General features: G+C 32.2%; 1 protein-coding gene across 3 annotated transcripts in view; it reads right to left on the bottom strand.

Annotated features, from left to right (window-relative positions):
* Adgrb3 (adhesion G protein-coupled receptor B3) overlaps positions 1–12,277 on the bottom strand; it is a 695,051-nt gene that overhangs the window by 59,976 nt on the left and 622,798 nt on the right. For all 3 annotated transcript variants that reach the window (XM_058578796.1, XM_058578794.1, XM_058578795.1), the window contains one exon: positions 1,277–1,427. In XM_058578796.1, coding sequence (XP_058434779.1) covers positions 1,277–1,427 — 151 coding nt within the window. The remainder of the gene's footprint in view (positions 1–1,276; positions 1,428–12,277) is intronic.

The raw sequence follows: 12,277 nt of genomic DNA, 5'->3' as shown, positions 1-12,277 counted from the left end.
ATTAGAAAACAATTCTCCCTTGAGTAATAACTAAATGATGAATAGTCTTTGTTTTATATGATTTGAATTTGTATATATATCTTTTCAAAATTCATTATGTCACATTGTCCAGACTAAAACACACATGCCACTATTCTGCCCATCGGTGTAAATTTTTGCTACCTATATATATTAGCTGTATATGTGGAGAACTGCTGCCAACCCTCTCCTCAAGATCTTGAGTAACCATGTTAAATAAATCACCACTCTTTATTAAGAATTTTGGTCTTTTACTTGCATTCTGTATTTCTAATAATGACAATTTGTCTAACAAATGACAAAAATGTTCCCTTAATCAATAGTAGTTCACTTTGGATGATATTTGTCATGGAGTCTAGACAAATTTTATGAAATTTTAAGTAGAAAACTTCCTTCAGCTTTTCTTAACTGCCTTCCTGTCCCAAGTACTGATACACTTGTTAAACATATATAGACTCATACTGAAACCAGGGATAATCTTTAATTATTTTTAATCTTTTTTCAGCATGAATTATTCTCATATTTTAATAAGCCCACTAATCGGTAATTTCCCTGGATCTCACTAACCTATTCTCAACTTCTTATACACTAGTTATTTATTGAGTATTTGGTCTAAGATTCCTCAGTTATTTTAGTGTAGGTGTTTTAATCAAAGACAAACAAGAAAATTCCTGGGCTTTTTCTAAAACCAGCTTTTAAAATTAGGCTCTCATTAGAAATGGTCCTATGAAATGTGTAAACCTTCAAGATGTCTGTCATAAAGCGATTTGGAAGAAAAATTTCCCAATAAAAACAAGCAAAGAAATAATGAAATCTGTTTGCAATTCTATTTATACTTTTGAGGACCCCACCGATTACACATGAGATTTCACTGATTTTTTTAATGGCTTTCTGTCTATGACATGAATAGGTGTATTCTTTAATTGTTTTGAGATTTCTTGGGATAGGACTCTTAGTTTGGGGAGGGGAGAACATGCTAGTGAAGAATCATGTCCTGAAAACTTAAGACATTACATTTTCAGAAAGTATTAGCAGAGAACTTTCCATCTCTGGTCTCATTTCACACTCTGCAGGCACTGTTGCCTTCTTAAGAGTTCCAGATGACCAATGCATGTTCAAATGTGACCGCCCTCATATATTTCTACTTAATATATAAAATTAGACACAAAGCAGTCTGTGGATAATCACTGTACTGCTTCAGGGTACAGAAGCTTGAAGTCATTTAAGAAGAGCTCGAAAGGGTATGTAATATGCTTACCCCATCCAAGGCACAAAAAGCGTTTCCTTATAAGCCGTGTCCTAATTTTTCCAGTTACAGCCATATATGACTGCCACGCCTCAGTCAGAACCCAACAGAAGGAAGCCAGGAAGAAAAAGTGCAAAAATGCTGTGGTAGTTGTACAGATGCTCTGTGGAAACAAAGAACAGACTCACACTGGACTGTGGTGGGGACTCAGGTGTCCTGCAGAGGGTTCTAAATCTCTGGCTCAGCCTTCACTTTTTCTTAGTGCCATGTAATTATTTACAGAAATTAGAAGTCGGGCAGTCTATGCTGCCTATGGTCCCTTTGACAGAACAAAATATGTGTCCTAATTCGTTTGTGTGTTTGATTTCTTTTATGAGAACTAGGAATGTAAATTTGAACTCAAGGGAGATTAAAATTACTGCTTTACTTTAAAATTTTTCTTGAAATATAATTACAGGAATGGTCCTTTTCTTTGGTTTAATTTAAGTTACAGACATCTTACATGATTATTTTGGCTACAGTCTTTATCTTTCCTTTTTACCCAAGAATTCTTCTTTGTTGTTTTGTCTGGGTTGATGTTAAGATTACATTTGCAAGACTAACAGCCTTTCAAAAGGAAAATTTTCTTTGCTTTTATATATGCGTGATATTCATGATACAACAGCAAAGTACAAAATGAGGTTTGGCTAATAGCCTAGAACAAAAATAACATATGTATTTTAAATTACTTAATACTCTGCTTCAGTATTATTACATTGCAACATGTGTCTTAATCCAGTCATTTTGAAAAGCTAATTGGGTCACTCATAATACACAGGCATGACTTCATAGATATTTTTCTTCATACAACTTAATCATTCTAAATATGTGAACCATTAGTTGTGACTTATTTGCAAAAGACAAGCAGCTTCATTTTGGTAAATCCTGCTAAATATTTCACTATTGGTACAATTTCCTTGTGTAAAATCTTGTTGAAAGGCAAGTTGTCACAGACAAGAACAAGCAACAGAACTAACTTCTTCCTTTGTCAGTCTCAGTCTTGCTGTTTCCAGAAACTGAAATCAACCAAAGAAACTAAACTAAAAAAAAATTAAAAATTAAAAAATTATAAAAAAACGCAAGCAAGTAAATAAAAATAGGATCCTCATCCTCCTACCTCCAATTCAATCTAATGCTAAAGGAGAACCTTATTAGAATTTTTATTTTGGGGCCAACGTTATTCATCTTAGTTACTTATTCTTTTGCAATTTACCAGGTATTAATTTAGCTTCCCAATTCTTTTAATCCCATATGAAGAACTTTTTCATGCTTATCTCACCAGGCTGTTCCAGTGATAAGAGATAATCTACACTGTGTTAGGCATACAGCAAATACTCAATGAATGATACTATTAGCATTATTATGATAAATAGCACTTAAAAAGGTGGTACCATTTTCAGCATGTGATACCTTATTTCAGGCAGTACTTATATCTGCTTAGTCCTTATGTTTATGCTCGTAAAGATGTCAAGTATCAGTACCATAAAGCCATGGATTTCCATATGCTCTTCCCCACTCCTTTGCTCCTGTCTCAAGTATAATGTAGAAGGTTTAACCAATTATGACTTCTTCTATACTTGAGACATTGGGACTTTCCCCCCAAGTTAAGGTTTAAAGATCTACAGGCTGACTATTCTGACCACTGATCTACAGTCTCTGATCCCAATTTGAAACTCAAGATAATTTTTCCAGTCAATATCTAGGACTAGTTATGCTTTATAATTTACATTTCATTTTCTTCCCCCAACTTGTATTATCTCAATTTTAAGTGCTAACAATGCATTCCTTGTCCATTTAAACACCATCAATAAAGGATTATATCAAACAATGTAAAAATGTTGAATGGTAGACCCTAAGTGCTGAATGCACTAAAATTTTATCAAAAACGATGAAGTACTCAATACCTGAATACAGAGATTTTTAATCTGCTTTTTTTCTATTGTGTTTATTACTTGGAAGTCCATCACTTTAATACTAATAGAAATTGGAGAAGATTTAATTTGGAGCTAGTGGCATTTATTTCAAAAATTCATGTCTCTCTGGAAATAATATAAGTCACAGCCTACGAGGAGAATGAATAGTAACTAAAGTATGGCCTGTTTCTGCCTGCAATCAGTGGCACTGTAGTATGGCCAGATGACTCTTCAGATGTCTTGAATGTGCTCTAAGTTGGAGATCAGCTGTCTTAATTTAAAGGATTGTACGTGTGGACTAGAGGGGTCTAAAATCACAAAACTAACCTCAGAAGAGGACAGCAAAATCTATGTTCCTGAGAAACAGAAAAAGGGATTACATTTTGCTTCATAATCACTTGAAGAAACAGTATAAAAGCAAATACTTGACAGATGGAAACACACATTGATTTTCTTCTGAAAGCTATATTTGCTAAGTTGTAATAATGTCAATAATATGTTTCAAATAATTATTATAATTAGCAATTTTCCACAAACGACACATCTGCTTCCACAGGAGTTGTCATTCCAGTGTTCTGGGCTCAGAATTCTTTGGCCTTTTCCCCCACATAACCTAAATTCCACATCAGCAACCCCCAAAGATTAAACATCCCATAAGTTCCTCAGTACTGGGGCTTTTGCCCTTAAAAACTTTCAACTTTTGCACTTAAAAACTTCCATCCTCCTTTTCTAAAACAGGTTCATGTCTTGACACCTGTTCATTATTACCATGAATGAACCCACCATGATGAACTTGGCTCTTATAGTTTTTCCTTCTGCAGCTCTTGTGTGTGTACTCCTGGATCTTACCTTAGAAGGGTCTTGACAGCTCACAGTTCTGAACATGAAACTCAATGGAACCTCAAGTCTGTCATTAATTCTTTGCTTTTCCTATCTTGTTAAACCCTAGTCTGGTCTCCTCAGTATCACCACTAATAAGTGTTACTGACAAATATTATAAACTTGAAGAAAGCTGATTTAGGTTGTTAAACTGAGCATTGTTCATATATAGCATGCTTGTCTACATCCTTTATCCCAGATCCTTAGAGATAATAGAAGAGATATTTTAAAAAATAACTGACAAGAAAGGAAGTATAAGTGGTGTTGAACCAAGGACTGTGAGAAATCTGACAGAAACCAAAAGCAGATGAGAACAGACTGAAGATGGACACTGAAGTCCAAAACGAGGTGTTGGGAACAGAGATGAAGATGCAGAAAGTTGGAAAGAGTTACATGATATGAATGACACCAAAGTCCTAAAATATATTTTAAGTACTTCCAGAAGAAAGAAATAGAGAAATAGAGGGAAGGGCAGAATTAAAAGAAATATTATGGGAAAATTTCTCAGAACTTTAAAACTTCTCTTGGCTCTGGGATAGATGATGAAACACACATATACACAAGTGTACCTAAATATATTGTGATGAAATTTGTGAGCATGAAGAATACAGAGAAATATCTTTAAAGCTGTCAGAATGAAAAGAAAGATTACTTACAAAGAAATAAGAATCAGATTGACATCAGATTCCTTGTAAGCCACCCAGGATACAATGAGGCAAAGGGATAATAGCCTCGACATTCTAAGGAAAATAACTTTGAAGTTAGAATTCTACACCCAGCCAAACTATTATTCAAGTGAGAGGCAGAAATAAAGATATTTTTAGAACCAAAAGGAACTGTGAAGTTTAGTTCTTTTAAGATTTTCTCTGTAAGAATTGCTGAACAATGTAAACCACTCAGAAGAACTCCAGGAGGAGGAAATGAGATAAAAGAAGTGATAGATGTAATAGATAGCAAAGAAAGAAATAAAATATGTGCAACTAAGTAAACCTTCACTTAAATATATATACATATATAATTTTATAAATGTAGCCACCTGGATATTAAATTCAAAATAATATCAGTGAGAGTTCAAAGATGTGAGAGGTGAGAGTTACAAGATGCAGAGGAAGACAAAATTATGTTAATTTTCCTTTTACTCAGGCATATTAGAGATATTGATTAACTCCAGATGATAGAATAAATATGTCTGAACATACATGCTAACAATGTTAAGGAAAACACAACAAGTAAAAACAAATTATATATTTGTAAAATAGCAGAGGAAAAATGGAACTAAAAGCAGTCTTCTATTCCTCCAATTAAAGGTGGGTAAAGGAACAACAAACTAGAAAGAATCATAAATACAAAAAAATAAAAGAGCAAAATAATTCCAAGTACATCATAAATTACAAATTAAGGGATGCTTAAATTCACTGCAAAAGATTGAAAAAACTTTCATATTGGATTTAAAAATCCAGTTTCAGAAATGTACTTATGAGACATCCCTCAAACCCAGTGACACAGGAAGACAGAATGAAGGAATGAAAAGAAATTAATTAAGCAAATGTTAATATGCAAAATTCCAATGCTACAATGTTAATATTGGAAAACCCATTAAAAAAGATGAAGAGGGCCTTTTCATGGTGATAAAAGGAGCAGACCATGAAGAAGATTCAGAAGAAACACATCTCTATGAAATCAGTAACCATTTTTCACAGAAAATGAAACAAAAACTGAGGAAACTAGAATAAACTATCAAACTAAAATTATAATCAGGGACTTAAGATACAGCTCTTAGCCACAGAAAAGCAGAGGCTAATATAACAAATGAACAATTAGGATAACACAACCAGAAAAAGAGATTAATATTTTTTTTTGTAATATACATAAGAGTATGCACATTTCTTCAAAATACAAATGGAGCATTTTCAGAAGGTAACTAGTCCTATAACAGAAAGTGATTAAATAAGTCCAAGAAAGTTTATAACATATAGAATATTTTCATAATACAATGAAATTAAAAATTAAAGTTATAATTCTCAACTCGGGGTAGAAAAAGCTTTTAAAATATTAATGATTTTTAAATGAAAAATATAAATTATAATTTTGAATAACAGGGAAATTTATATATCAAAACTTGTAAGATTTTACTATAATTATATTCAGAATTTTTATACCCTGAATATAGAAAACAAGAGAACATGAAGACATTTGTTTAGCTTAAAAATCAGAAGAAGGGATTTATAAAAGATAAAATCAGAAACTTAAAAAATGGAGAAGTAAAGGTACCATAAAATTTATCTATAAAACCCATACTGAATCTAAAAAAGTCAATAAAGTAGTTAAGCCTTGGCAACTGTGATTTCTTTCTGTTTTACTTTTCTTAATTGACACATCAAAATTGTACATACTTATGGGCCACCATGTGATGTTTATATATATGTACATATATGTTTATATATATACACATACACACACACATACTTTGTTTAATGCTCAAATTAAAATAAACATAGCTTTTTACTCAAACATTTATTATTCCTTTGCAGTGAAACCATTCAAAATTTCTTTTTAGCATTTTAGAAACATACAGGACATTATCAATATCTATAGTCACCCCCATCATGCAGTAGAACACCAGAACATATTTATGCTATTTCACTGTAATGGCTCAATAGTTATTAAAACAGTAATAAAATTCCTCAAAAGCTTAAAAATAGACATGTCATAGGATCCAGCAATCCCATTTTTGGCTATAGATCCAAAGGAAATGAAATAAGTTTCTCAAAGAGACAGCTGCACTCCTGGTTCACTGCAGCACTATTCATAATTGCCAAGAAATGGAATCAACCTAAATGTCCAACCAATTAATATATAAAGAAAATGTGGTACATCTACATAGTATAATAATATTCACTCATAAAGAGATGAAATCATAGCATTTATAATAACATGGATGGAACTCGGAGATATTATGTTATGTTAAAGTAGGCACAGAAAGACCAATACTTCATGATGTCATTCATATCGGGATTCTAAAAAATTCATCTCTTCTAGTCAGGTGTGGTGGAGCATGCCTGTAATCCCAGTGGCTTGGGAGGTTGAGGCAGGAGGATCACAAATTCCAGGTCAGCCTCAGCAACGAAGTGAGCCCGTAAGCAACTTAGTGAGACACTGTCTCAAAATAAAAATGAAAAGGACTGTGATATGATTCAGTGGTAAAACCCTTATGGTTTTAACTTACAGTGCCAAAAATAAATAAATACATGAATAAAAAGTTCATCTAACAGAAACAGAGTAGAGGCTGGTTACTAGAGGCTGGGGGAGTAGGGAGAGATAGGGAGGAATGAAAATAAGTTGATCAATGGGTACCAAGTTACAGCATTTTTTTTTTTTAATTTTTAAAGGTGGGCAAAAAGGTAAACATTGTGATAAAAGGATAGCATGTATTCTATCTATATGCAAACTTGAAAAGTTATATAAAATAGACATTCTTCTAAAAAACTACAGATTATTAAAGTTGCCCCAGTGATAAAACTAATAACCTTAGTTAAAACTAAATGAAAAAGAAAGAAGCAATTCTTTAAAAAGGACAAAAATTCAGAAGAATTTAGTAGACAAACTAAATCAACATATAAAATTTCCATTTTATAAAACATTTCCAGACAAAGAAAAATAATAGACCTATCCAAGTCATTTTTAAGGATGTTACCATGACATTGATGCCAAAATGAGCAAAAAAAATTATAAGCCACTTTCATTTATCAACTAAATGTGAAAGAGCCAAATTAAAAAAATGGAACCCAGAAACACAGTAAAAGGATAATAAATTAGTATCAAATCAGAGTGTTTCTATTAATGTACTATGATTCAACATTTAAAATGACCTCCATATAATTTATTACATTAATGATTAAGGAAGAGAAAACCATGTGATCACATCAACAAATGTGAAAACATTTTATAAAATTCAAAACTCAACTTTTCATTAAGAAATGTTCTTTGCAAATTAGGAGTAGAAATGAATATTCCTACTTAATAAAGACTTTCTCTCCAAAACAATGAAAGTAATATTTAATGGTGAATATTAGAAGTCCCATCCCAATCATGAAAAAGAGGAGGATCTTCACCATTATGTCTAACATTCTAAAATAGACAAGAAAGCAAGAAAGATCAATAGGAAAGGAAAAGACAATATTGTCATAATATACCTTCTTATTAGAAAATCCAAAAGAATACATTTTTTAAATTATTAGAAATAAAGAAAAAAACTAACAAGGTGGCTAGATTCAAGATCAAAATGCAAACCTTTTATTTCCTAAACTACAAAATCAATATAAAAACTTGATTTTCTTAAATATCAGCAATGATCTAGAAAATGCAATATGAAATTTATAATTAAGCATGACACATTAATCTCTCTGCTCCCTCCCACCTACACTATAGTGACCAAGTCATAAGGAAAAAGAGAATAGGTGATTGATAGTGAATTCACTGTGTGGCCAAATTCAGAAGATGCCCAGGGAAGGTTTAACTGATTTTAACTGACTTAGGATGGGAAAGAAGTTATAGCCTAGGTGATTGAAGGGTGTTGGGGTGGTAATGGAAGTACTAATTAAGATGGGACTGGGGAATTATCTTATGAAGGGTTTAATTTTTGAAAATATTAGGGATCAGAAGCTAAGAAAAGAAACTAAAAATATAAAGCAAAATTGCTAGGGGCAAACTATTTGATAAAAGCAAAGATCCTATGCATAATAAAACCAAGCAGTATAAAGTACTTTCAATTACAGTGAACAAAAATGGGCAGGAGTTTCATGTAACAAATTATAAAATTTAATAGAAAAACACAAAAGACATGAAATAATGGAAAAAATACTAATATGTATATGTACTAAAAATCTCAATACTATATTAATGTCAATCATCCCTAAATTGATAAAAATATTCAATGCAGTCCCCCTAGACTCTAAGTCAGAGAGAGGATTAAACCCTGGAAAACAGGATAGAGGATTTTCCTAACAATATAAAACAGAATGAAATGTGGTCAGATGATAACCACGCCCATTTGCATGAGGGTTTGAAGAAATCAAGTAGCTTGATCAGTATCACATGGTTCATGAATGGGTTGCAGGGGTTAAAATAGGGCATCTGATCCCACAGCTTGAACAGTTCCATAGCTACCATATGCTGCCTTTTCACAATGTGTTTGACTCATTTCATAATTCTGTCCTCATAATCTTTCTTTTTTTTCACCTTTCCCAAATCTCAATATCCCTCCATATCCTCTTAAATGGCCTTGCCTCCTATATCATTGATGAGGGAGAGACCATCCATGGTTTTAATATCCTCATATTCCCTATGCTTCCCATCTTGGAATTTCTCCCAATCCCTGATCCTTCCTTTCCAATGAAGCCTTTCCTCTAAAAGGAGACCATATAATAGTGACCAGGAGATCTGAGCCCTGCTGTCACACTGGAGTAACACACTGACTGCTTCATTTACATGTTGTTGTCTATGCTTCTCTTTCTACATCTGTGAGTCAAGGACATTAAGAGACCTGCCCCATAGAATTGCTGTGAGGATTGAGTGACATCATGCATGTGAAGAATTTGATATACACTAACTACTCTTGTTTGGAGGATAAAATATTAATTGATATATCATGAAATACAGTAAAGCTTAATACAGTTTTTTACAAATAAATATGCATTTTGACAATAGATATTATAATAAATCTTGATATATTTTTTAAATGAATACCTCCATGTAATTATAACTCACATGAAAATCTAGAATATCACCAGCCTCCCAATCTGTTTTGTATGCTCAAAGGTAACAACTCTCCTGACTTCTATCACCAAAAGTAGTAACTACTTTTGATTCGGTCAGTTTATAATTCCCCTCCTTTAATTAACTTATATGCATAATCTCTTAGCCTACAATTGTGTTGTTGAAGTCTCTCCTTAAACCAATCACTCTCCTTTTTTACTGGTTTATACTTTCTCCAATTGTGGTCACATTTCTCAAAAAGGTAAACTAAACATCAACTTCTTTTCTAGCAGCTCACGTCTTTTCTTCCTGCCATCTAGCATCTCCCCTGAATTTCCCTCCCATGACACCCTAATTTCCAAAACAAACATATTGATGTTTTTCCTTAGCCATAAAAACTTTGGACTCTGACATTCTTACTTAGGAATCATGAGATTTTGATGATTTGGTCTTTAATGGCTTTTCTTTTCTTTCTCTCTTCCTTACCTTCCTTTTCCTTTCCCCCAATCCTACTGGGGATTGAACCCAGGGGTGCTTAACCACTGAGCCACATTCCTAGCCTTTTTATTTTTTTTTAATTTTGAGACAGGGTCTAACTATGTTGCTAATTCAAATAAATGAAAGGTATTAATGTATTAAAAAATAAGAATCTTAAATGGCTATTTTTGTAATAATTTCAAAAACCAAGAGATACAATGTTTTAAGTGAAAGACACATAATATTTAAGAAAAAAAAACTTCCACAGAATATAGAATGTAGATAAGTTAACTTCTGCTAGAAAGAAATGAAAGAATACCGAAATAAAAATCTTCAATAGAATACCTGGAAATTCTCAAAGAATACCAATATCTATATTATTGCAGTATATGTGGAGAAATGAATAATTACTTATAATCATAGCAAAATTTCAACAATATTTGACAAAATAATTCCTCCATGTGAAGCAATTATTATTTGAATTACTTAGATAATTTTGATTCACACATTGATTTGTATAGCACAAATAATAAGAAAGACATATCTTGCTATTCACATAAAACAAAACATGAATGAGACATGTGCAATATACTTTTGGACACACCAGCAACTTCTGGTTTATAAATGATGTTATGGGAAGTAATACTAGCTCATCACATAATAAGTTCAAAAGTGGTTCTTCACAGGATACTCTAGTACGCATATTTACATTAATCAGAAGATAGCTATTCTTACAGAAGAACCAAAATGACTTGTTGTTAAGGATGAAATAAAATAATGGATACAAAAAAGCTTTGGACAAAGGTAATTTATAACTTTGCACATAGTAAGTGTTCAATTAATGATAGTTGTTAATAATAAGATCACATTAGTAGCTTAGTCAAATACATAAATTTGAGATTTTGTTTGGTAAAATATGCACGTTTTAAAGATATTTGTCTATCTCTTAAAGGATGATGAGAAAACTCACTTTTAATCATGTACTCAACCTTAAACATTAATTGCATCAATGCTGCAATGGAAATATTTTACAAAGAAGGCAATGAAACTCAGAGAGGCTAAATAACCATCTACAGTTTCACAGGTAGCAAATGGATAAGCATGTACTATTTCCTTTATAACACATTACCTGTGCTCTAAAGAACTCTGACTTTGCAAATATTACTTTTTATATACTTCTATCATTCCTTTTAAGTCACTTCAAAATATTTTGAAACAAACTATATGTAGATGGCAATTAAATAGATGTTACGATAAAAAAACAAAAATTATGTAAATGATGAGCCCTTATTGTCCAAATCATCATCAACTAAAATAGCAATGCACCATTTCCAAGCATATTTTGATTCTATAGACATCATTAACATGTGTGCAAATCTTTGAAGTGACCTGGATATTTCCACTCTAATAAAATGAATCAAAACACAATGGGCATTGTGAACACAAGGTTCATTATTTCATAAAACTAAGTAAAAACTACCATGGCATGAAGAATCCAATCAGAAGCTTTTTGTTAATGTCATTTTACTCGCCTTCCTTTCCAATAGCTGCTGTGACATATTACACACTGAAAGTAATATTATTTGCAGGCAGTTGACAAATATCTCTCATACACTCAAATACTTAGCTTCTGAATTCTTCCTCTTGGATATGATGGGGAATATCCATAAAAGAGATGAAATGGGCTTTAATTCTTGTGAAAACTCCTTGCTGATCATTAAGCACAGGTTAAGATGCTTGCTTAGAGAGCTAGTATACAAAGCTAAGAGGAGGAAAGGTCTCTCCAAGCCATCTTTTTGAAAAATTTGAAGGAGGTTATTTTCTGCATATGCAAATCTCTGCTATAAGACTGACTACAAATAGAAGAAACTTCAAATATAAAGTCATATATTATCCATAATATTTGAGTGAACTAATAAAAGTAGTTGTTAAATTGAGTATCTCAAACAAT

The sequence above is a fragment of the Marmota monax genome, unplaced genomic scaffold, assembly GCF_021218885.2.
Source record: "Marmota monax isolate L192 unplaced genomic scaffold, Marmota_monax_Labrador192_F-V1.1 WCK01_AAM20220418_F8-fsc00091, whole genome shotgun sequence".
Taxonomy (NCBI): domain Eukaryota; kingdom Metazoa; phylum Chordata; class Mammalia; order Rodentia; family Sciuridae; genus Marmota; species Marmota monax.
The sequence above is the reverse complement of the archived record's forward strand: the minus strand, read 5'-3'. Positions and strand labels throughout refer to the sequence as shown.